The sequence below is a fragment of the Lepidochelys kempii genome, chromosome 4, assembly GCF_965140285.1.
Source record: "Lepidochelys kempii isolate rLepKem1 chromosome 4, rLepKem1.hap1, whole genome shotgun sequence".
In the NCBI taxonomy this organism is placed as follows: Eukaryota; Metazoa; Chordata; order Testudines; family Cheloniidae; genus Lepidochelys; species Lepidochelys kempii.
The window spans coordinates 10,907,036-10,934,255 of record NC_136383.1 but is presented as its reverse complement, the minus strand read 5'-3'; the positions used below and the strand labels follow the sequence as shown (position 1 = coordinate 10,934,255).

Here is a 27,220-nt window from a genome sequence, read left to right as displayed (position 1 = left end):
CTCTTGATGTAGACTTCCGAGGGGTCCCAGCTTCTCCTAACCAGCCCTCTTCAGTTTGTTTTCAGTCCAGGAACTCTCATCTTAAATGGAGTCTATCAGCCCTTCAACTCCAGGGCTTGCAGTCTCCTGGTTGCTTTCTCAGAGGCAGCCTGGCATAGGGCTGTCACCCCTTCGCTATCTCAGGCCTTTCTGCCTCCTTCTCCGTACTCTCCCCTTTACAGCCTGTCTTGTTTTCTATATTGGTCACAGCTGTGGGTGCCTGTCTCCATGATTGGCAGTTCTGGCAGCTGTGTGGAGGTGCAATCAAGCGGATTGCCTGTAAGCGGGAGAGACTCTCCTCTTTCTTCTGCCTAGGCTCATTATGGGGTTTGTAAAACCCATTACAGGGGATTAACTACCCCAGCATCTTTTGGAAAAGTAACATGACAAAATATCCAATAAATTCTTGGATTGTACTGGGGACAACTTTATGTTTCAGAAAGTGGAGCAAGTAACCAGGGGGACAGCCATGTTGGATTTGATTCTGCCTAACAGAGAGGAACTGGCTGTGAATCTGAAGGTAGAAGGCAATTTGGGTGAAAGTGATCATGAAAGGATAGATTTCATGATTCTAAAGAAAGGAAGGAATGGGAGCAGCGGGATGAGGACAAATCAGACTTTAATAAACTCAGATAACTGGTAGGTAAGGTCCCATGGAAAGAAAATCTAAGGAGAAAAGGAGTTCAGAAGAACAGGCCATTCTTCAAAGAGACAACACTAAAGGTGCAAGAGGAAACACTCCTGATGCAAAGGAAAGAGAAGGAGAATGGTAAGAGGCCAATATGGCTCCATCAGGATCTCTTTAATGACCTGAAAATCAAAAAGGAACCCTACAAAAAGTGAAATGTGGTCAAATTGCTAAGGATGAGTACAAAAGAATAGCACAAGTATGTAGGGACAAAAACTCAGGAAGGATAAAGCACCAAACGAGTTACTCCTAGCAAGGGACATCAAATGCAATAGAAAAGGCTCTATAAATACACTATGGGCAAGAAAACGATGAAGGAAAGCATAGATTCTTCCATGGAGGGGAAGAAGAGCTAATAATGGATGGCATCAAGAAGAGTGAGGTGTTTAATGCTTATTTTTCTTCAGTCTTCACTAAAAAGATAAAATTGTGACCAGATACTTAACACAATATTAACAAGGGGGAAGGAATGCAAGGGAAAGAACAGATTAAAGAATATTTAGATAAATTAGACATATTCAGGTTAGTAGGACTTGAATAAATGCACCCGAGGATACTGAAGGAACTAGCTGCAACAATCTCAGAATAGTTAGCATTATCTTTGAGGACTGGAGAAGGGCAAACATAGTACCTATCTTTAAAAAGAGGAACAAATAGGACCAAGGGAACTATAGACCAGTCAGCCTTTCATACCTGGAAAGATACAAGAACAAATGATCAAACAATCAATTTGTAAGCACCTAGAGGATTATAGGATTACAAGCAATAGCCAACATGCATTTGTCAAGAACAAGTTATGCCAAACCATCTTAACTCACTTCTTTGACAAGGTTACTGGCCTAGTGGATAGGAGGGAAGTAATAGATGTTATGATCTAGATTTTAGTAAGGGTTTTTACACAGTCCCACATAACATTCTCATAGGCAAACTAGGGAAATGGGGTCTAAATTAAATTACTGTAAAGTGGGTGTACAACTGGTTGAAAAATCTTACTCAAAGAGTAGTTATCAATGGCTGGCTGTCAAACTGATTGGACTGGGGAGAGGGGGAGGTTATCTAGTGGGGCCCATAGGTCTCTCTCCTGGGTCTGCTACTATTCAGTATTTTCATTAATGATTTGGATGATGGAGTGGAGATTATGCTTATCAAATTTGCAAGATGAGACCACCTGGGAGGGGTCAGAGGACAGAATTAGAATTCAAAACAATCTTGGCCAATTGGAGAACTGGTCTGAAATCAACAAGATGAAATTAAATAAAAACAAGTATGACACTTAGAAAGGAAAAATCAAATGCACAACTATAAAATGGGGGAATGACCGGATAGTGGAAGTACTTCTGAAAAGGATCTGTTGATTATAGTGGATCACAACTTAAATATGAGCCAATAATGTGATGCACTTGCAAACAAGGCTAATATTATGGCGTGTCATATGTAAAATGCGGGAGGTAATTGTCCCATTTTACTTGGCTCCAGTGAGGACTCAGCTGGAGTGCTGTCTCTAGGTCTGGGCACCATACTTTAAGAAAGATGTGGACAAACTGGAGAGATTCCAGAGGAGAGCAACAAAAATTACAAAACGTTTAGAAAACCTGAGCTATGAGGAAAGGTTAAAAAAAACTGAGCCTATTTAGTCTTGAGAGAAAAAAGACTGAGGGGAGACCTGATAATCTTCAAATATGTGAAGGGCTGTTACAAAAGAGGACGGTGATCCATTGTTTTCCATGTCCACTGAAGATAGGACAAGAATTGGCTTACTGGGCAGCCAGGGAGATTTTGGTTAGATATTAAGAGAAACTTTTTAACTTTAAGGATAGTTATGCACTGGAATAGGCTTCCAAGGGAGGTTGTCAAATCCTCATCACTGGAGGTTTTTAACAACAGGTTAGACAAACAGCTCTCGGTGGACTAGGTTTACTTGGTCCTGCCTCAATGCAGGGGGCTGGATGGACTAGATGACCTCTCAAGGTCCCTTCCAGCATGATTATGCTGGTGTTTTCTGTGGGCACCTTTAATAAGGGTGTTTATCAAGAGAAGAGAACGTGCTGTGCATGCCAGCCAGCTCATTTCACACGCCCCTTTGTTCTCTCTTGATCCACCCCTTGGGCAAATTGAAGACAATGGGCTTGTGTTGTGGAACACTGTGCAGGACAGTACTGAAAGAGGCATGTGTAATAACAGCAGATCCAAAGTTACCGTCATGGAAAGATACAATATGAACGTTGTATCTGAAGTGGTTTTAGTCAGCAAACACTATTTTAATGCCCATTCATTTTCAAATGTTCATTTCCCTTAAAGCAGAGAAACGTGAATGGTAATAGAAAGACTGAAAAACCTCTGCTTTGATCCAGGTCTCTCAGACAGTTAATTAGGCACATGTGTATTTACAAGAAGCAAAAGGCTTTGGCTGGCTTAGTGCCTTATCGGGAGCTCGTGTGCTGTGCTCTCACAAATTTAAATTGGTTAATTACTGGTGAGACCTACCGCATGGTGTCCTAAAGCAGAATTATCATAAAGGGAATGATGACTAAGCACGGAGCACATAGGTAGGTAATAATTATGTGCCATGGGTAAGGTTCTGATGTCCCTGTTTACAGTGAGTAGTTCCCTTGAGTAATGCTATTGAAATCAACAGGCCCACACAGGGTAAGGTGCTACTGAACCAGAGTAAGGGGGTTTGAGTCTGGTCTGATATTTGAAAGTATAAACACTAAGGGACAGATTGTGATGGGTCTGTGCATGGGGGCATAGGGAGTGGGGGAAAAGGACAGTCATAACCCCTGTACTTGCTTAGGGACGGCTCCCTCTGTGGGTCCCCTGGTATGTACATCTTCCCATAGGGGCTCAAAGAAAGGCAGGGAAGAGGTGGGGCAATGGACCCCATTCCTGTCACACTGGCCCACATATCAAGCCAGGTACTGCCTGGGGAGGAGGCTCTATGTCCTACAGGACGGTGCAATCTCTGCAGTTGCCTTGTGCATCAGAAAGCTCAGGGTTTAGTATAATATCGGGAAAACTTCTTGACAGCAAGATCTACCCTATGACTGTGGAACAGTCTGCCAAGGGAAACATAATGCCAGCTCCATTCCTGGAGACTTTTCAGACTTGACCGAACAAACATGTACATTTGTAGGAGGATGGAGCAGATGACGTGATAGGCCTCTGTGCATCTCTCATGTAGACAATTTGGAGAAAGATGTCTGGTCCAAGTTTTCAAAAGAGCAAGGGTTAGGCCCCCAAACCCTATAAAACCATATTTAGACCCATAAACCGGATTTTAGAGGTGACGAGCATCCACTTCTCACACACCAAATTTTAATTTATGCACCCATGTTAGAAAATGTTGGCCTCTATGTCTGTGTACAAGTCAATCAAAAAGATGAAAAGCCCAGTTCTGTAAGACCAATATGTGTGAATACCTGTTGACTTCATTCTGTAAAAGTAGATTGCTAGTAGGATCAGGCTCTGAACATCTGCATTATTATTATAGACAACATTTCTCCTTTACAGAATCTAATCTTAACGAAGAAGTGGAACAGATCATTACCAAGACATTAAATATTCTTACAGAAAAGTTACCTAGTAATGTACTTGTCCTTGTTGATGGAAACAGCAGATGATAGATGTTGCGATTTCATAGTCACTTTCTTCATTTATTCGGATTAGATGGCACTACATAACAGGAACAGAAGTACTAATCATTGTTCATTACATCTCTCTATTTGCAATGTAGTTTCACTTAATAGATTCATAGATTTTAAGGTCAGAAGGGACCATTATGATAGTCTAGGCTGACCTCCTGCACAACGCAGGCCACAGAATCTCACCCACCCACTCCTGTAACAAACCCCTAACCTAGGTCTGAGCTATTCAAGTCCTCAAATCATGTGCTACACTCGGAAAATTTGTTTTTGTATACTTGGTTTTTCCTAAAGTTTGGGACTTCACATTAAAATAATGTCATTTTTCTTTGATGGAACATGATATATTCTGTGCTAGCACTATAAAAGGAGGCCATTCCCACTATAGGTAGGACTATTACTATACATAGTCCATACTGTTCCTATAATATAAGGGGACTATATGTACTATGTATAGTAATACTCCCAAATACTACAGCTTACAACGGTGTTACTAATTCAAACGATTTGCAGCAACTACTCTAAAATACTTCAGTATTATTTTACAAGAGAGACTCAATACCAGGACGAGACTAGAATCCTTGTCACAGCATAGATTAGCTCATGGACAACTGATGTAAAGTTGCCTCAGGTCACAAAGTGAAAGTGTCCTAGCAAGTAAAGCTGAACCAGGTTCCCGTGGAATTGGATGGGAAACGTAGAAATTCCAGTTGATCCAGTGGAGTCCTGTGGCACACAAAGTAAAAAAGCAGAGGTATTAAAAAGAAACCAAGGATACTAATTGCAATATTATCGACTGCTTTCCATATAGCTGTCTCGGCACTGCGTAAGCTAGACCAATGAGACTCCAAGAGTGAATTCCTGGGAAGTATGATTATGGAGTTTTGGCTGTTCTCAATTCATTCCACGGTATTAGAAATAAAAGGCAGGCTGAGAAGGGTGTAACTGAAGAGAATGAAGATTAAGCTTTTTCAGTGAAGTATCATTTGTCAGGCTTGTGTTGTGGTACATGGACAAGAAGAGATAAAGTTACGAATATAAATCTCTCAAATCTCTAAGGGCTAAATTCAGAGATCCTTACCTCAGCTTTTACTCAGTCCGTATGCTGGCAAATGTCAATTGAAGCCAATTGGTGTGCATTTGTTTGAGGAATGAGTAAAAACTGAATGTCAAATGCTGCTCTCATTTATACCCGTGTGAACCTGGACCAGTTCCATTAAGATGTGTGGATGAGCTGGAGGCCACAAAGCCCAGGTCAAAGGAGGGTCTGGGTGAACCCAGCTTTACATCTGCAGTAATGGATACAATAAAAGCATTTGAAGAAGTGAAGTTCAGAATGGCCAGAAATGAGAAGTGGGAAAATTAAAAATCAGAAAGACCCTGGTGCATGCCAGCCTCTAATCTCTCTCCTTTAGACAAGATTTGATCCTCTGAAGAGAGATCTTTTATAACTGGATACATTTATAGTATATAGATATCCAAAATAAAAATAAAATACATTTAAACAAATATTAGCAAGCAAAGAGGCTTATCATCCCATTTATAGAATACCTTTATCCCATCCATCCACTACACCTTGACATACAAGAGCATCTGAGGTAGCCTGGAAAGAAAATTTGCAGTCACGAAAGCAGGAGACACCAGAGGACTGGATGGCTCTGCATACTGATCTTAGACGAAGAAGGTAGGGAAAGGATTCTAACAGTTGGTAAGTCTAAGAAAGCTAGTCATTAGCATGCATCATTATGTCCCCATAGGTTTAAATCCTACAACTTAACCAATAAGAACAGAAGGGACTATAATTAAACAACTTTATGGGTAAAGGCATGCAAGAAACTTTCCCCCCGCCAAACTCAGAGTTAAGTCACTTATCAAGAGCTCACTGAAGTCAACTGAAAGAGTCTCATTGACTTCAGTGGGCATTGGATCATGCTGAGTCCAATTAAATATACGTTCTGAGAAATGAAATCTGCTCAGTGATTACTGTAAAACAGAGAATGTTCTGGTGGATGACTGAAAATGGAGATCCCTAACTACAACTTTCATTATATTGTATTCTCTTCCTCAGTGTATTTTATAGGAACCATCTAATGTATTCTGAAGTAATTTGATTTAATCTGATTTATTAACTAACACTGATAGCTAGACACTAGTTTATACCAAACGGAACCTGTGTGTCAGTCCAGATGGCTACCCCATTATTCACTGATAACAGTTAAGAAAAAATAAAGAGTCGACCATGCATAAATAACCCTTTTTCATACTTTGAGAAAATTTTATTTTTATGGTTGCATGGGTCTCTGGCTGGCCAGCAATACACAATTAGGTTTGTCCCTTATATGTAACAGAATGTAGCTGACCAATAAGAGCCGAGTGACACATTGCCTCTAACACCCAGCACTACAGGTAAAATTATTAAATCTAGATTATTTGCTCTCGAGTTGCTTTGTTGATCACAGAGTTAACAGATTATTTGTTATATAATAGCAGTCAGGTCATTTATTCAGTTAAGGAGTGGATCCCAAGAGCTGCAGATGGCTTCCTACACAGTGAAGAGCATCTTTTGTATGGGGGAAGATTTTTTACTGATGGCCTAATCATCCACTGCACACACACAGAGCAAAAGCCCTCCCTTGAAGACATTTGCCATGGATATGCTCAGGGGGACTCATAATAGAGCTGAATTTTGTCTCAATTTTGATATGCTGATAAAACTTTCCATCCAAATTTCAGATTTTGATGATGAAGGCCAAACACAAGGCAACCAACCAACCAGTAATATTTTCACAATTTCCCCCCACATGGATGAAACATTTCGAGTGACCGGGGGGGAGGGGAGGGGGGGTTAGGAAGAAAGGGTGTGGTGAGAAGATTTTACAAAATTTTCATTACTTTTATTTCTCTGGCCAGTGCTGCTTACAATGCTCTTCTGAAACAGGTGTTTAAGTCAATCTGTTGTGTTATAGCTACATGGTGAAATAGACCTGGCAGCCCTTGTACCTCTTTTGATACACGCATTTACACTCAGATCTGGAACCCGCAAGACTTCAAGTCTCAAACCCACACAGTTCATACCAGCTCCTGTTCTCTTTTTGCCTCCAACAGGACATGACAGTTGGGTTGTTGACTGGTTTCCATAGCAACTCGGTTGCCCAGGTCCTCCTCTCTAGGCTCTGCACATTCCTAAGGCAGGTCTGGCCTGGATCTATCAAGGCCAGACCCAGCTTTCATCTGGTCTGGCTCAGCTTTCTCAGGACACAAGTGCTGTCATGTATTAGGCAGCCAGCACCGCCCACCTCATCGCAGAACCTCCCTTGTTGCCTTACTCCAGGGAGGGCTTTGGCCTCTCCCAGTTCAGTTAGTTAGAGTGACTGATCTAGGAAACACCCCACCCTTTCCCCACACGTAGCCCAGCTCAGCTGAAACAAAAATAACCTTCCTGTGACCAATTTTATTAAAACCCAACACTACAGCTACCAAACACAGCAGCTTCTTGAGTGACTTGCATATGAGGGGTTTGAAAAAACTATTAGCTGTTCCTTCTTTATGCCTATAGGTGGAACACAATATATCAGTCTTATGCCGTTTACCCTTACATCACACTGAAGTCAATGACAGTTGAGGGCATTCAGAACCTCAAAAAATCACATGCATTATGCAGTTGCACAAATGACGATAGCATTTACCCTTGCATAAGCCTTAGTACTGCATAACTCTACAAAAGCAGCCATTGTCCTGACATATTCCAGTGCCTTGGTTTGTCTGTTTTCCACATCACCTCCCTTCTCCATGTTTGTCTCCTCCCCAGAACGGCGCAAAGGGAGTTTCCAGCACCATTTGCATAATGCTGCCCTTAAGACGATTGAGTGGGAAACAGTGAGATGAGACTGTTCACTTCAGGAAGGACAATACAAAGTTGCCAGCTCTTGTGACATTACTTTGAGTCTGTTAATATTAGGTATTATCTTTTTACAGCTTCTCCCGCTATCTAGCTGTACCTTCATCTCCTGACATATAAAGAGAGGTTGTGATGAAGAACAGGTTAAATACTGAGCTTGAGTCTTCTCTCAAACCGATTTTACTTTGGCATATTTCCACTGACTTACATGCCATTACTCCCAATTTATACCAGTGTAGGTCAGAGGAGAATCAGATATTCTTCCCTATACTAACTGAAAACATTTGGGGGAGGGGGGTGGCAAAAACAATGCAAATTCAGGTCAACTGAAATATGTCAAATTTATGTCAAAGTTACAAATTGTTTGCCAAAAAATTCCAACAAAAATCAAAATGTTTCACTGACATTTTTAAATGAAAACGTTTTAATTTTTCAATTCAGAATGACTTTCAATATTTCCTTCAACTTCATTAAAAACAGAAAAGGCAAGAAAGTTCAAAAGTGAAACTTTCATTTTTAAGTGTTTTCTTTCAAACCAAACTGAATTTGATCTTCTGATTCACCAAAAATCTCAAAAAACAAAACAAAAACAAAAAATCTGGTCAATCCAAAATTATTCCCTCCTCCAAAGTTTTTGGAACTCTCACCAAACCAAGACATCCTTTATTCACATAGCTTTACTGTTTGCCTCAGATTCTAGTGCAGTTCAGCCATCTACATTAGAAGGACCATACAACAAAATGTACACCTCATAGGATGCAGGGCTTAACATTATAGATACAAGGGTGTAGGAGTGACCTTTAATCCTTTCTTTCTTAGGTTCCATGAGGTCTGGTACTTTATGGATTATTTCTTGTTTCAGTATGTATCCTGGTATTTGTTTTTGTTGATTTGGTTTTATTTAATATTTGTGGATGTAAACATGTTATGTAAAAAGTAATCCATTTTTCATCAGCATAAAATGGATTTTATCTGCTTTTATACTGTTCTGTGATGCTGTAAGTTAGGTGTAGCGTCCTGAGCACCCAACGTAGATTGTGTTTTGAAGGACCTTATTTCTTCCCAGTGCCTCAATAGTACTGATGGAAAATAAAGTTCATTCCTATGATGTGTTATTTTGCATAAGTTTGGACAACCTGAAAGATGACAAAAAAACCCACCATAACTGTTTCAGTGCATAACACAGGGCCAGACTCACCGGTATGATAACACAGGTTAACTGGCTGAATAAGTCAGGTATTACAGCTAGCTTGGGCCACTGTAGCAGTGCAAAGCACCTCAAGTTTACTGATGAATGTGGCCCAGTATCTCTAGTGTCAGACAGAAAGAGATAGAACTATAAGCATGCCTTGTCCTATTTGCCTCGGTAAACATTATACACGGGGCTTTAATAAAAGGCTTACGTTAGCTATTCTGTTCTAATAATGGATGACTGACATTTATGCAGAGGAAGCATTTTTTATGGATTCCTGCTACCAGGGAAAAGTAAGGTCAACGTGACCTTTGAAAATATAGTTGTGATAGCATTAATGAAAAATAGCAGAGACACCTCACCAGAGACTTATGGCTTCTGTTTAGCTACAAGACAGGTACAAAACACTTTCCTCTGCCTATCCTGAATTGCAGGGACTACCTTTAAGTATGAGCGTCATCTTATAAAAGATCGTTTCTGAAGGTGAGCACTAACATGTCTCCTTTGCTCTAGTACACTAACCAGCTGAAAGGAATTTGACACGCAGTCTCTACAATGCCGTAATACCAATCACTTACTGACACTGCACATTGAACAGAAAGCAGAAGTGCGGCTCCAGCTAAATTCACTTACCTGTATGTGTGATCAAAACCAGCTGAAAAGTAACAGAGGAGTTTCACGTGCCTTTTTATTGAGCCCCGGACGAAGCATGACAGCACTGTACTCTACCTGACAGTTGCCTCCAACAGTTTTATGCAAGAGTCCAGGAGCTGTTAATTGTTACTTTGCTCAACAAGCAGGGAAGTGTTGGAAACATGAGACACTCCCTGTACCTTGGTGCCTGTTGGGAGTGTTTGCTTTCCTTTCTATGAGCAGCTGATAGGAGCACTCCCTACTCAGGGTTACACACCTAAGGGAAGTGGATTGACTATTCTTGTTAACACTTTAATCGCTGATTTTATCGTGGAAGGCAAACTGTTGATGCTAACTAGCTATTTACTGGCCAGATGCATCCTAAAAACATTCACCACCTGTTTTCAGTGCAGAGTAGAGCAGAAGAATTACTTCTTGTGTCTTGCTTACAACACTCCTAATACATCCCAGAATGATGTTTGCTTTTTTTTGCAACAGCGTTACACTGTTGACTCACATTTAGCTTGTGATCCACTATGACCCCCAGATCCCTTTCCGCAGTACTCCTTCCTAGGCAGGCATTTTCCAGTTTGTATATGTGCAACTGATTGTTCCTTCCTAAGTGGAGTACTTTGCATTTGTCCTTATTGAATTTCATCCTATTTACTTCAGACCATTTCTCCAGTTTGTCCAGATCATTTTGAATTTTAATCCTAACCCCTCCCAGCTTGATATTGTCCACAAACTTTATAAGTGTATTGTCTATGCCATTATCTAAATCATTGATGAAGATATTGAACTGACCCAGAACCGACCCCTGTGGGACCCCACTCGTTATGCCCTTCCACCATAACTGTGTACCACTGATAACTACTCTCTGGGAATGATTTTCCAACCAGTTTTGCACCCACCTTGTAGTAGCTCCATCTAGGTTGTATTTCCCTAGTTTGTTTATGAGAGGGTCATGCGAGACAGTATCAAAAGCCTTACTAACGTCAAGATATAGACAGTATAAAAAAACACTTATGGGTTTAGATTTCAAGCTACTCAAAAGTCGCATGTGCTTAGATCCAGAGTTTTAGTGCAGGTTTACACTACAGCTTAGGACTCATGAACATTTCAATGCTCTGCGAGACAGGAAAGGGATAACATTCACACTCATGCCTGTGAACTGAAGTGAAGATACAAGCAACCAATGATTCTAAGTGGGTCACCCAGTTGAAAACCTGAACCACACTTACCATTTTTACAGTCCAGTTTTTGCCTGGACCTTTATTTGGCGGTTCGGGGGTGGGGAGGTGATTCTGGAAAAAGAATATTTAAAATTTAGGGCCAGGTCCTAAATCAGCATAGCTTCACTGCCATCAATGGAGTTACATCAATATACACCAGCTGAGGTAGACCGTTTTGGACCAATCTCAAATGCCCATAAAATAAATAATAATAAATCCTCAAATCGCTTAATATACACAGGGTCACCTGGAAAATCTTTTATTTTAACTATTTTTGTGGTTCAGTAAATGCAAAATTGTTCTAACCAGAAAGAGAAAAAGTTCTGTTGCCTGACTGACCTGATCTTGGCTCAGGTTTGTTTGTATCTTTTGTTTCTACTGTGGAACCCCCACTCCCAGCTATGGCCTAATTCTGATCTCACTTGCTTTAAAGCCAAACATGAATAATGCCACTGAAACAACACTGAAGATCAGAAATAGGCAACACCCTGAAATAAAAAAAACCCACCAGCTTTAAATTAGAACACATAGGAACACAAGAACCACCATACTGGGTCAGACTAGGGGTCCATCAAGCCCACTATCCTGCCTCCTACCGTGGCCAGTCCCAGAGTTTCAGGGGGAGCACAGAGAACAGGGGAGTTTTTGGAGAGATCCACCCCTTTCTTCCCTTCCCAGGTCCTGGCAGTCAGAGGTAGACGGTCACCCCAAGCACGGGGTTGTATCCCTGACCATTTTGGCTAATTGCCATTGACGGACCTATCCTCCATGAACGTAGCCAGTTCTTTTTTTGAACTCTGTTTTACTTTTAGTCATCATGACATACCATGGCAATGAGTTCCACAGATTAATTATTTGTTGTGTGCAAAAGTACTTCCTATCGTTTTTATTGTGGGAGACCCATGGGTTTTTGTATTGTAGGAAAGAGTAAACAACGTCTCTTTATTCACTTTTTCCTTACCATTCATGATTTTATAGAACCCTATCATATCTGCCCCCTTAATTATCTCTTTTCTGAGCTGAAGAGTCCTAATCTTTTTAGTCTCTCCACATATGGAAGCCGTGCCCTATCTTGGATCATAAGTTGTGGCTGCAAAAGGGGAGAGATGAGGAAAGATACTATGCTTTCATGCAGTGGATCTGCATGCCCCCCAAGCCTGCTTTATAGTTATATCAAACAAAAGGAGTGAGTTTAGTTATGCTGCATCCTTCTTTTGTTACTACAAGACAGGAGTTATTGTGGAAGTTGCAGGGCGTATGTGTGTACAGACACTAAGCTACATAGCGAATTACTTAAAAAATAAAGTCCTTATTTGGTCTAAATACGCCTAGCTTAGCTTAAGTCAGTGGAGCTACATCAATTTATACCAGCTGAGGATCTGACCCAGTGTCACTGGCAAATAGATCACTAGAGCAGTGAATGATATTTGGGAGAACTGGAAGAAACAAGAGGGATTCACACTCAAATACTGTATTGGAAAGCCAGAACGAATGAATGAACGTGTCCTTCGAAGATGAAGCAGGCAGCCTGGAATTTGGTGTAGCTTGTTTTCAAAGATATGCTACTATAAGTACATAATGCATCACCTTAAGACAGATTTTTCCTCTCAAAGATTTCTGCTGAGAAGGGAACTACTCAAAGAACAACATTTATTAAACAGAGATCAGGTCCAGATCCAAATCTAAGAAAGACAAATTACAGAATCAGATCCTCATCTGATTGTAAGTGCTATAGCTCCTTTGAAGTTAATTTACATTAGCTGAGCATCAGTCCATGATTTCCCCCCCCCCCTTGGGGGCACCATGGGGGTTCTTCTGTTGACATCTGCAAGAAGACAAGGAATTAAAAACAACTGGCTTAACCATATAACTCCTCTTAATCTTTAACCAGATTTTTGCAGTTGCTCTGCAGTGCCTCATTTTCATAGACAGCAGCAATGGGGTAGAGTCTGCCTTGTACCCACAGCCCTTGGTACAGGATGGTGCTGAGCTACATTGGCCCAGAGGGAGAACAAGGAGGCAGAATGTTGCCCTGACTGCTGGGCACACAGAGCATGCACATCCACTAACCATACTCTTACTTGCCCACGTTCTGGTGTCCATCTGTTCTCACCAGTGTGACGGGATCATGGCCCCACCTCCTTCCCAGTCCTCTTTGGGGAATTATTAGGAAGAGTGCGGGAGTGTCCCTAGACTACAAGGCCCTTTTATAAAGGTTGGCAAGACTCCTTCCATCCCCACTGTGCATCTGCATAAGGCCCAGACACAATCAGACTCTCTGTGGCTAACATTAAGAGCAGCAGCAGTTTAACAGCAGACACAGGAGAGGTGACCAAGCTCATGGATTAATTCCATTTGATAGAACATCTTCCTCTCCCATTAAAAAGTGGCCTTTTTCCCTCACTTGCAGGGAGCTGTGGGAAGAGAAGGGGAGAGGGGTAAACAAACTTCAGGCTCAGATATAAAATGGACCCCAACCAAATCCCTAGGATGCAAAACCCCTGACCTGCATGCAGACTTACAGAATCAGTCCCTTTGTAGTTACAGCCCATCTCCAGCTCAGAGACACAGCTGTTCTCAAATGCCATCAGGCTCATGCTTTAGACTGCTTGCCACTGACCATTTCCAGCTGAGTCACCCTGATGGGGACATTGAAAGAATACTTGTGAAGTGCCCTCTCCATTGGCAAGAGATGAGCCCTGTTGTGTAGGGTACTGTCCCAGAGCACCCCACAACACGGCACTGTACACACCCCACCTACACATGCCTCTGGAGCAGTGGTTCTCAACCTATTTACCTTTGTGGGCTGCATATGCAGCTCTCTAGGTGTTATGTGGGCCACATCTACACAACATATACACACACTGCCTGTATGACCCTGAGGCTGTCACGTGGGCCGCAGCTGCGTGCAGATTGGGCCACAGGTTGAGAACCACTGCTCTGGAGTCTCCAATGATCATGCTCACAGCATGGTCTAATTTTTCCAACACCTCACACCACACAGTTCCTGTGGTCCTTCCAGGTTTAAACCCTTCCTGTCTCAGGACTTGAAAGGGCACCTCTCTCTCAGCTCCCCCATTCCTCCTATGCCAGTCTCACTGCAGCCCCTGGAACTCTCTCAAAATACCTTCCCCTGGGTCTCTTCCTAGTCCTGGCATCAAACTCCTTCTGTCTTTGGGGCAGGGCTCCATAGCTCTCCTTCCTAGGGCCGTGTCTCAAGCCCTGCAGGCTTCCCCAGTTCATTCTGGTTCACCACAGAAGACACACTCTGAAAGTCTTCCCTGACTCTAGGCTCCCCTCCACCCTAAGCCCTGGTCTACACTAGGACTTTAGGTCGAATTTAGCAGCGTTAAATCGATTTAAACCTGCACCCGTCCACACAGTGAAGCCCTTTATTTCGACTTAAAGTGCTCTTAAAATCGATTTCCTTACTCCACCCCTGACAAGTGGATTAGCGCTTAAATCGATGTTCCCGGCTCGAATTTGGGGTACTGTGGACACAATTCGATGGTATTGGCCTCCGGGAGCTATCCCAGAGTGCTCCATTCTGACCGCTCTGGACAGCACTCTCAACTCAGATGCACTGGCCAGGTAGACAGGAAAAGAACCGCAAACTTTTGAATCTCATTTCCTGTTTGGCCAGCGTGGCAAGCTGCAGGTGACCATGCAGAGCTCATCAGCACAGGTGACCATGATGGAGTCCCAGAATCGCAAAAGAGCTCCAGCATGGACCGAACGGGAGGTACGGGATCTGATTGCTGTTTGGGGAGAGGAATCCGTGCTATCAGAACTCCGTTCCAGTTTTCGAAATGCCAAAACCTTTGTGAAAATCTCCCAGGGCATGAAGGACAGAGGCCATAACAGGGACCCGAAGCAGTGCCGCGTGAAACTGAAGGAGCTGAGGCAAGCCTACCAGAAAACCAGAGAGGCGAACAGCCGCTCTGGGTCAGAGCCCCAAACATGCCGCTTCTATGATGAGCTGCATGCCATTTTAGGGGGTTCAGCCACCACTACCCCAGCCGTGTTGTTTGACTCCTTCAATGGAGATGGAGGCAATACGGAAGCAGGTTTTGGGGACGAAGAAGATGATGATGATGAGGAGGTTGTAGATAGCTCACAGCAAGCAAGCGGAGAAACCGGTTTTCCCGACAGCCAGGAACTGTTTCTCACCCTAGACCTGGAGCCAGTACCCCCCGAACCCACCCAAGGCTGCCTCCTGGACCCAGCAGGCGGAGAAGGGACCTCTGGTGAGTGTACCTTTTAAAATGCTATACATGGTTTAAAAGCAAGCATGTGAAAGGATTACTTTGCCCTGGCATTTGCGGTTCTCCTAGATGTAGTCCTAAAGCCTTTGCAAAAGGTTTCTGGGGAGGGCAGCCTTATTGCGTCCTTCATGGTAGGACACTTTACCACTCCAGGCCAGTAACACGTACTCGGGAATCACTGTAGAACAAAGCATTGCAGTGTATGTTTGCTGGCATTCAACCAAAATCCGTTCTTTATCTCTCTGTGTTATCCTCAGGAAAGTGAGATATAATTCATGGTCACCTGGTTGAAATAGAGTGCTTTTCTTCAGGGGACACTCAGAGGAGCCCATTCCTGCTGGGCTGTTTGCCTGTGGCTAAACAGAAATGTTCCCCGCTGTTAGCCACAGGGAGGGGGGAAGGTTGAGGGGGTAGTCACGCGGTGGGAGGAGGCAAAATGCGACCTTGTAACGAAAGCACATGTGCTATGTATGTAATGTTAACAGCAAGGTTTACCCTGAAAGAGTGTAGCGACTGTTTTATAAAATGTGTCTTTTTAAATACCGCTGTCCCTTTTTTTTTCTCCACCAGCTGCATGTGTTTCAATGATCACAGGATCTTCTCCTTCCCAGAGGCTAGTGAAGCTTAGAAAGAAAAAAAAACGCACTCGTGATGAAATGTTCTCCGAGCTCATGCTGTCCTCCCACACTGACAGAGCACAGACGAATGCGTGGAGGCAAATAATGTCAGAGTGCAGGAAAGCACAAAATGACCGGGAGGAGAGGTGGAGGGCTGAAGAGAGTAAGTGGCGGACTGAAGAGAGTAAGTGGCGGGCTGAAGACAGGGCTGAAGCTCAAATGTGGCGGCAGCGTGATGAGAGGAGGCAGGATTCAATGCTGAGGCTGCTGCAGGACCAAACCAGTATGCTCCAGTGTATGGTTGAGCTGCAGCAAAGGCAGCTGGAGCACAGACTGCCACTGCTGCCCCTCTGTAACCAACCGCCCTCCTCCCCAAGTTCCATAGCCTCCACACCCAGATGCCCAAGAACGCGGTGGGGGGCCTCCGGCCAACCAGCCACTCCACCACAGAGGATTGCCCAAAAAAAAGAAGGCTGTAATTCAATAAATTTTAAAGTTGTAAACTTTTAAAGTGCTGTGCTTAAAGTGCTGTGTGGCATTTTCCTTCCCTCCTCCACCACCCCTCCTGGGATACCTTGGTAGTCATCTCCCTATTTGTGTGATGAATGAATAACGAATGCATGACTGTGAAGCAGCAATGACTTTATTGCCTCTGCAAGCGGTGATTAAAGGGAGGATGGGAGGGTGGTTAGCTTACAGGGAAGTAGAGTGAACCAAGGGGCGGCGGGTTTCATCAAGGAGAAACAAACAGAACTTTCACACCGTAGCCTGGCCAGTCATGAAACTGGTTTTCAAAGCTTCTCTGATGCGTACCGCGCCCTCCTGTGCTCTTCTAACCGCCCTGGTGTCTGGCTGCGCGTAACCAGCAGCTAGGCGATTTGCCTCAGCCTCCCACCCCGCCATAAACGTCTCCCCCTTACTCTCACAGATATTGTGGAGCACACAGCAAGCAGTAATAACAGTGGGAATATTGGTTTCGCTGAGGTCTAAGTGAGTCAGTAAACTGCGCCAGCGCACCTTTAAACGTCCAAATGCACATTCTACCACCATTCTGCACTTGCTCAGCCTGTAGTTGAACAGCTCCTGACTACTGTCCAGGCTGCCTGTGTACGGCTTCATGAGCCATGGCATTAAGGGGTAGGCTGGGTCCCCAAGGATACATATAGGCATTTCAACATCCCCAACAGTTATTTTCTGGTCTGGGAATAAAGTCCCTTCCTGCAGCTTTTGAAACAGACCAGAGTTCCTGAAGATGCGAGCATCATGGACCTTTCCCGGCCATCCCACGTTGATGTTGGTGAAACGTCCCTTGTGATCCACCAGAGCTTGCAGCACTATCGAAAAGTACCCCTTGCGGTTTATGTACTCGGCGGCTTGGTGCTCCGGTGCCAAGATAGGGATATGGGTTCCGTCTATAGCCCCACCACAGTTAGGGAATCCCATTGCAGCAAAGCCATCCACTATGACCTGCACATTTCCCAGGGTCACTACCCTTGATATCAGCAGATCTTTGATTGCGTGAGCTACTTGCATAACAGCAGCCCCCACAGTAGATTTGCCCACTCCAAATTGATTCCCAACTGACCGGTAGCTGTCTGGCTTTGCAAGCTTCCACAGGGCTATCGCCACTCGCTTCTCAACTGTGAGGGCTGCTCTCATCTTGGTATTCTTGTGCTTCAGGGCAGGGGAAAGCAAGTCACAAAGTTCCATGAAAGTGCCCTTACACATGCGAAAGTTTCGCAGCCACTGGGAATTGTCCCAGACCTGCAACACTATGCGGTCCCACCAGTCTGTGCTTGTTTCCCGAGCCCAGAATCGGCGTTCCACAGCATGAACCTGCCCCATTAGCACCATGATGCATGCATTGTCAGGGCCCATGCTTTCAGAGAAATCTGTGTCCATGTCCTGATCACTCACGGGACCGCGCTGACGTCGCCTCCTCGCCCGGTATCGCATTGCCATGTTCTGGTGCTGCATATACTGCTGGATAATGCGTGTGGTGTTTAATGTGCTCCTAATTGCCAAAATGAGCTCAGCGGCCTCCATGCTTGCCTTGGTATGGCGTCCGCACAGAAAAAAGGCGCGGAACGATTGTCTGCCGTTGCTCTGACAGAGGGAGGGGCGACTGACGCCACAGCTTACAGGGTTGGCTTCAGGGAGCTAAAATCAACAAAGGGTGTGCCTGTACATCAAGGAGTATTTCAGGCAGGACTGCACGGAGGGTTCCAATAAGAAATGGTGCACCTAAGTTATCGTTGTTATTGGAACAAGGAGGTTAGCCTGGCCTCTGATTGATACATGGCTAGATTTACCTCGCTGCACCTTCTCTGTGAGTGACTGCAGTGTGATCTAGACAGGGGAGGAGGCAAATGAGTACAAAACAAATCTGGTCTATTTCTTGTTCTGACCCACTCCATCTATCTTTTACATCTTTGGCTGGCAGCAGACGGTGCAGAAGGACTGCATGCCATCCACATCTCATGGCTGCTTGGCAGAAGATGGTACAGTACGACTGCTAGCCAACTTCATCTCTTGCCTGCCTGGCATAAGATGGTACAATACGACTGCTAGCAATCCTCATCTCTTGCCTGCCTGGCAGAAGATGGTACAGTACGACTGCTAGCAGTCCGTATCACCTGCCCGCTCACCATAAGACGGTTCAATAGGACTGCAGGACTAAAGAGAATGACCTGGTCAAGTCACTCCAAATTTAGTCCCTGTGCCCATGTCTGCCCAGGCGCTCCTGATCGACCTCACAGAGGCGACCAGGAGCACCTCAGACATGACGATGACGGCTACCAGTCGTACTGTACCGTCTGCTGCCACAAGGCAAGGGGTTGCTGCTACTGTGTATCAATGCCGTACCGCGTCTGCCAGCATCCAGGAGACATAGGGTGACGGTTACCTGAGCGGGCTCCATGCTTGCCATGGTATGGCGTCTGCACAGGTAACTCAGGAAAAAAGGCGCAAAATGATTGTCTGCCCTTGCTTTCAGGGGGGGAGGGAGGGAACGGGGGCCTGACGATATGTACCCAGAACCACCCGCGACAATGTTTTAGCCCCATCAGTCATTGGGATCTCAACCCAGAATTCCAATGGGCAGCGGAGACTGCGGGAACTGTGGGATAGCTACCCACAGTGCAACGCTCCGGAAGTCGACGCTTGCCTCGGTACTGTGGAAGCGCTCCGCCGAGTTAATGCACTTAATGCACTTAGAGCATTTTCTGTGGGGACACACACACTCGAATATATAAAACCGATTTCTAAAAAACCGACTTCTATAAATTCGACCTAATTTCGTAGTGTAGACATAGAGTACTCCTTTATAATCATCAGCTGATCACACCATTTAGACACCTGGCTGCCATTCCCAGCTCTGGTGATCCTTCTCTGAACTACTTGTTCTTAAAGAGGCCATGTCTTGGAACAGGGTGGGCTGATTCCAGGCTTCCACGGTTTCTGAAGGGGACAGCCCACCCTGTTAAAAGCCCACTTGGGAACACTGGATCCAGGTCCCCCCACATTTTGGATCCAGATCTTTGGCTTCACCCATCTCTTTTCTTTTTAAAGCCTGGCTACCTCACAGCCGGATTTGAATGGTTCTTTCCACACTAAGCCAAAATCACAAAGCAAACTTCAGCTGTAACCATAGACTTTCACCTCATTTTGAATCAAACCCATGAGGAACCGCAAATTTCCCAAAGTCCCAGTGCAAAAAGTTCACTCAAAACTGGGCCTAGATTCACACACCAGATTTGTGCACCTTAACAAATAAGTTTTTTTAAAAAAGTGAACCTGGGTGAGTGTTGAGTTGGTAATGAATAAAACCCCATATCAGGAGATTTTCTCCTGAGTGTGGGAGAGGCAAATATTTTGCACAGCTCTATTTGCTGCAGCAAGCGGTCCTAGCTGCTGAATGGCAAAACAGCTCTGATATACAAACTAGAACCCTACCCTGTGAGCTGCTGAGCATGGTTAACTCCTGCTGAAGTCAATGGGAATGGAGTGGGTACTTAACACCTACCAGTTGGTGTTCAGCACCATAGAGAATCAGACTCTCAAAGGAAACCACCCACACCTTGCTCCGAACCAGCTCCTGAAATTTCACAGATCCTGCTCCTGAGAGGAACTGACAGCCCTGCAAGTCTCCCCAACTTCAGCAGCTCCTGGAATCAGCTGCCCAATCAGCCACACTTCCTGTTGCGTATGAGCTGTGGAGTGGGTTTAACAAATATGTATACAAAATTTAATTGTCCTTTTGGAGTAACACCTAGGCACGCTTTCCCACCCCCGTAACGAAATGGGACACTATAGCCAGGCTCCTTTCTTCTTACAGCGCTGCAGGAACAGTCAGAAGCATGTTGCTCTTTCATGGCTATTCACACTGACACCCAGTTATGTAGCAAAGCCCTTCTGGTTGTTAAACCGGTTTATGGCAGGATGAGGATGGATTGATGACCTCTCACCCTACGGCCCGCCTTGTGGGTGTCTTCACTGCAGCTGGGAATGAGCCTTCCAGCCTGGGTAGACAGATTTGCCCTAGCAGGGCTTGAGCTAGCATACTAAAAATAGCAGTGTAGACATCGCAGCTTGGGCTGGAGCTCAGGATCGCAGGCCCAGGGAGTGAGTGGGTTTGAGAGCCTGAGCTGCAACTCCACATGCTATTTTCAGTGTGCTGGCACGTCGACCTGTGCTGAGAAGGCTGCTCCTAGCAGGAGCATCGACATACCCACATTTCATGTCCCTTCCCTTGAGCAGCCTAATGACTGGCAACACGTAGCTCCGAAAAGCTTGACTTTGATTTGGAGGCGTACACCGGAGATTAACGACCCTTACAGTTAGAAAGTTTTTCCTAATACCTAACCTAAATCTCCCTTGCTGTAGAGTACGCCCATTACTTCTTATCCTACTTACAGTTAACAATTGATCACAGTCCTCTTTATAGCAGCCCTTATCATATTTGAAGACTTATCAGGTCCCCACTCACTTTTTTCTCAAGACTAAACATGTCCAGTTTTTCTTTTAAACCTTTCCTCATAGGTCAGGTTTTCTAAACCTTTTATCACTTTTATTGGTCTCCTGTGAACTCTGTCCAGTTCACCCACATCTTTCCTAAAGCATAGTGCCCACACTTGGACACAGCACTCCAGCTGAGGGCCCACCAGTGCTCAGTAGAACAGGACAATTACCACCCATGTCTTAACGTGACATTCCTGTTAATACACCCCGGAATGGCCAGATTGTTGGCTCATATTCAATTTGTGGTCCACTATAACTCCCAAATTTCCTGTAGCAGTACTACCACCAGTTATTCCCCCTTTCGTAGTGGTGCATTTGATATTTCCTTCCTTGTGTGAAGAACTCTGCACTTGTTTTTATTGAATTTCATATAGCTGGTGGTAAGTACAGCTCTTCACACCATGAGGGCTTTCAGAGTGCTCCAGTGCACTGAATGGATACAACTGTAATATACACTGGGAAGCTGTGCTATAAAGTGTCAAAGTTTCAAAGGGTACAAATCCAGCTTAAGCAGAGATTTAACTGATTGAGAAGATTTTGATTAAACAAAAAGAATGCACTATCTTTCCTCTGTTTTTTGGATATTTTTATACCATTGTAACATATTTGGGCCAAATTATGATGGTGTAAATGGATGAAACTCAGATGAATGTGGGGGGGAGAATGATGGTCTAATAGCTAAGCCACTTGACTGAGACTTCGGAGACCTAAGTTCAATTCCCAACTCACTCACAAACTTTTCTGAGTCACTCTGGGCAAAGTCACTTAATCAATCATGTCTCAGTGCTCCATCTGTCAAAAGGAATGAGCATTTTCCCCCCCTCACAGGGGTTTTATGAGGGAGAAAAATCCATCAACAAATTGAAAGAGCTCAGACAGTAGATGATTTAGGCCAAATAAGTACCCAAATAAATTGTAAGAATGACATGCCTGCCTATGCAGCAGAGAACTTGGACCATTTACTTCAGTGGAGTAACTCTTGATATACGCCACTGTCACTGAAAGGAGAATCAGGCCTTCTTAAGTGTCTACCATACACCAGGGTTTCAGTGGCAACTATACGCACCATTCTCTGCTCTGTAACTGCAGCTGTAGCTCACGAAAGCTTATGCTCAAATACATTTGTTAGTCTCTAAGGTGCCACAAGTCCTCCTGTTCTTTTAGCAGAAGGTACTGTAACTGTTCGCAGATAGTCTGATGCTCTTTGTTAAATAATTTGGACTGAGAAGGAGTGGCAGCAAATACAAATTGCTGTGCTCTGTGGTTTTCACTCTGTTCCTGTTTGGGTCCAGAATAAGAAGCAGGTACATTCCAGTTGTAAAGATGGGCAGATAGAAAATTTGTATCTGCATTTGATCCGCAATCTGCAAACGTGGTCTGTGGATATCCGCATCTGCGGCTGTGGATATCCAAGGATATAAAGTGGATATCCACAGATTTGCAGGGCTCTAAAGATAGGACATATGTTTCTTTGGACTAGGGCACATTCATCTTGCCTAGTCCACAGTTGTTCTGTTGTTCTACAGATCTTCTCTTGGAATTTCTGTGCTATATACAGCACATATGTACTGTACTTCTCAGAAGTAACTCTGAGTAGAGTCCCACTGTTGTAAAAATGAAGTAAGAAAGAGGAGAATTGACATATAATCCTTCACATATGGACACCCATTTAATTAAGCAGTACAACACTCTTCTTTTGTGACAAAACTGTACAGATAGAGATAAGAAAATGTATACTGTTAATGTCGAATTATATAGCTAGGCAGATATTTAGAGTTGGATTTTCAAATATGTCCAAGTGGGATCTGTGCTCCTAACTGATTCAGGCACTTTTGAAAATCCCACCCACCATGTGCATTTGAACAGAGACAGGGAAATCCAAAGGGGAGAATGCAAATCAGAGGCTGGCTGGTTCAGAGTGGCTCTGCCTCATGTTTGGCTGTAACTGTAAGTATTGCTTCTTTCTTAGCATTTTCACCCACCCTCATGTATTTCGGGGGGAAATGCTCAGAAGTATTCATTCTCCAGCCTGTGAACCATCTCTTAGTAAAGGGAAGCCTATAGCTGTCTGCTCTCAAATGATCCTTTCCCTGCTATGGTGCTGCCCTTACAACAGGGCATTAATAGCCACTCATGGGGAATTTCAGCCCTCTCCCCTTACAAATAATAAATACCATAGTACTAAATACATCACAAGCTAGCTACTTCTGTTGTCCCATTCAGATACATACTGCATCGCATCATCATATCTTCAGTGTTTTTCATGTTTACCCAAACCACAATGCAGATGGAAAGGTTTCTAAAAAGCAAGTACATTCTGCTGATGATCCTGTCACTTAGATAAGTTATAAACCCTACACACCCTGCTGAGCAGTGTTGCCAATATAGTGAATGCCACGCGCTATGGGTAGCAGTTAGTGGACAGCCATTTCAGTGGCATTCGATTAAATGCACTCTCTCTAAACGCTATAGGGCTAAATTCTTCCCGCAGCTCTCAGTCTCACTCACACAACTGCCATGGGATTTCATGGGTGTTACTGACGACAAAACTCAGCCTCATGGCTATAAAGTGCTTTGGGATCTTCCTGGTTTAAGAGTGCTATATAAACATAGCTAAGGCAAGAAGAGAAGCATTTACAAAACCTCATTTTAGGGTAGCATGCAGAATCACTGTCTGTCTTGGGACATGGACTCTCTGTAAAGAAGGGTAAACCAGTAAGTGACAGTCAGAAGGGTGCAAGAATTACAAGAAGACTCTTCCTGGTTGTTTACAGGGTGTGTCTCGGTCTGGAATTCTATCCACCTACTTCTGTCGTTCTCAGCCCTTCAGGCGATACCTTTGATTGCAGCCAACAGACATGCCCCTGCAAGTGAAGAATTTCAACACGCTGCCTGCTGCGAACGAGCAAAAGTTCTGCCACAGCCCACAGAGGGCTCCTGTCGTCCTGGCTCCTGCAGAACAGGCTGTGCAGGCTGCACCTAGGTCACAGAAACTAATCCCGACCTTACTAAACTCTGGTGGGACAAATCCAGAGTGCTGCCTCTCTATGCAGCCAGTACTGTTCAGGGTAGCACAGCTGTTCTGCACAGAAGGCAAGCTCCACAGAACAGCCAGATGGCCGGAGGGAAATGGGAGTGTCTACAGGATCGCGAGCACTATGTTACGTTCCCTCAGGTCCACCCACACAGCACAGGTTCTAACAGGTGCATGAACTAAAGCAACCCCAGGCTTGAAATCAGGCCCCAATGGTATTGCAGACAGGGAAAACGTGCACAGTGGAGCAGCACCAGAGCATTTTGTACCATGGCATTCCTGAGGGCACACAAAGCAGAGGACAGGCACTCGCAGCCAGAAAGCGCATGATGATGGTGCAAGTTCAGTGGATCTTTCTATCCAGTTATTTCTGGGCAGACAGCGGGACGGAGAGCACCCCATTGCAGACGCAGATGCTCAGAGCACCCAGGAACACAGTACACCACTCAGTCGCCTAAGAAAAAGCAGTTATAAGGCTATAACAGTGCCACCTGGTAACTCCTGTCATAATAGAAAGCACTAACACGAAACATGCCAAGAATGGGCAGTAGCTTTGCAGGCCTTGGTTCTGGCTGCTCAGTTTGAGACATCTTTCTGAACCATGAAGGTATGTCTAGTGGGAGATGCAGAAACCACCGCCCACCCCCCAAAAGTCAGTGGCTGCTTTTGAAAATATTGGCCTAACTACTCAGTTTGGCGCATGCGAGGGCATCATCCTCTTGCCACATTGCCCTATTATTTCAAACAGGTGCAGCACTCTTGGTCTCTGATGTCTCTGGAGAACTGCCTTTGCTACATTACGTCGTTTCACCTAGGGTGGCATTTCTTCAATAGGGTGGTTACTTCCTCTCTTCCCATGCCACTCCCATGGGCACACCCCTACAGCCTGCACATAGGAAAGGTGTACCTCCCTTCTGCACAATAGAGCCCATTCAGCTACACTGCATGCATAATTCTTAGGTTTTTACATGAAGATTAACATCTTGTTGGGAAACTGCAGAACTTGTTTTAATTATTCACTACCGACGTCTGTCTGTCCCCTTAGACATTCCAGAAGAAAACAAAAATGCCTTTCCCGTCAAAAAACAAAAGCCCAACAATGCCTCCTGCAACCCCCTCACTACTGGTTGGCTGGGATGACCTCACAGAGTAAGTAACATTTCCTTTTGTGATGTTTCTGATAACGTTGACTAGAATCAGAGAGCACATGGCCAGAACAGGAAAGAGAAAGGAAGAGTATTTCTAGTCTAAGACCACCAGCTTGTTGGCGGAAAGTTTAAATCACAAAGAAGTTTCATCTTCAAAGTAGATTATAAACATTAAGGGACAGACTCTGGTTCCTCTAACTCATATTTAGTACCCTACTCTTCAGGCAGCTCCATCGATTTTAGTCTGTTCTCAGAGTAAGGTGCTACTCACCATGCATAACAGTTTCAGAATCTGGACCTAAATTTCACGTGAGGTAGGACCTGTAAAAAGCCAGTATTATTTTCATCATTTTACACAGAGGAAAGATGAAGCAGAGGGGTTAGCACCTGACTGCAAAAGGCCTTAGAAGAAGTCACTGTGGCAGGTAAGATGAGTACTGGCTCTCCAACCCCTGTGTTCAGAACACTAGGCCATATACTTTAGGACCTGCTTATGCTTGTCTAATGTAGGAATTTCCTACTCACAGGTCCGTGGGGCTCCAAAGCCTGCTACCCAGCTTTGGGGCTCTTTACACCTCAAAGAGAATCTCATCTTTCATTTAAAAATAAAAAGCAAATTTCCAGCCCTTTCCACTGCCTTAAAATCTAAGCCTACTACTTGTGTGAAAAATATGTCGAGTAATTCGTCCTAATTCTATTTGTCCATGGCCCCAGCTACGTCTGCCCAGGATGACTTTGTGGCCTGTGAAGTCCGTGGCCGTGGATCCCCTGATGTTCTGAGAAGAGGGAGGGCACGGGCAGGGTGATGGTGTTAGGACATCTACAAATAACCCACTGTCCGGCTCTTGCTGAGACAGCTCCTCCACTAAACAGGGTGGGCAGCTTCCAGCCACAAGAGTGGGGCAACACAGAGGGCAGCTCAGCTAAAGGCAGAAGGAGCAAGCGCTGGTGGCAACTATTTGGTGTAAAGCACCTCAGCAGTGTTGGTGGCAGCCTCCATTTTGTCTCCGTTCCTGCAGTGTCTTGTGTTTAGTTGGCCGACAGCCTATTGCGGGCGGGATGGTTATTCTGGGCCCCCATACGCTGACTGCTCAGGATTTTGTAGTTAAATGAGTGGAGCAAAAAGACAAAAATACAAATTGAAAAAAATCCCTGGAAGACCTCTGGCTTATCTCCAGAAAGGCCTCGGCAAAACATTTCGTTAGAGCAGCCATTAATCACACCCCGCAGCAGGAGCAGCTGGGTTCCCTGCCTCTGGCAGCAGAAGAGGGTAGGATCAGCCCAACGATTCCTGTCCTTCCTTCCCTCTTTCCAGTCACACACAATTAAAAAAATAAAAAGAGTTTTTAGGTAGTGGGAGCAGGAGCCACAGAGACTCCTCACACGGGCCCCCATGCCTCGGTATGGGACCAGTTACAGAGTTGCCACAACCCCTGAGGAAGGATGCAGTTGCTGTGACCCAGGGGCAGACTCAGAGTCAGAGTTTGGTCTCTGGCGCTCCCTTTGCTCCAAGGGAGAAACATTCCGTGCACAGATCCCTCCCGCTTCTCTGGTGCGTCTGACCCTTTCATCCCATCGCAGCGCGGCTGCTCACCAGCCACACGCACTCTTGTTTGGCAGTTCCCATGCTCCTGGCAGAGGGCAGCCAGTCACAGGGGGATAGAACAGGCTCATCTCCTCCAGAACACTCCCTCGCGGCCTCCGTGGCCCTGCAACACTCTTACCTCAGTGCTCCTTAAAAAGTCCACTCACTCCAAGGTATTCAAAACAAGAGGCTCCCTTCTGGGGTCTAATTACTTAAGTCCTTGACGTTT

At 44.7% G+C, this 27,220-nt stretch overlaps 1 protein-coding gene across 1 annotated transcript in view; it reads right to left on the bottom strand.

Annotated features, from left to right (window-relative positions):
• The window catches only part of RASSF6 (Ras association domain family member 6), a 41,277-nt gene extending 30,982 nt beyond the window's left edge, over positions 1–10,295 (bottom strand). The window contains exons 1-3 of the mRNA XM_073340369.2: positions 10,092–10,295; positions 4,931–5,094; positions 4,307–4,399 (exon numbers count right to left, since the gene is read on the bottom strand). Coding sequence (XP_073196470.1) covers positions 4,307–4,380 — 74 coding nt within the window. The 5' untranslated portion in view covers positions 4,381–4,399; positions 4,931–5,094; positions 10,092–10,295. The remainder of the gene's footprint in view (positions 1–4,306; positions 4,400–4,930; positions 5,095–10,091) is intronic.
• Between the last annotated feature and the right edge of the window lie 16,925 nt (positions 10,296–27,220).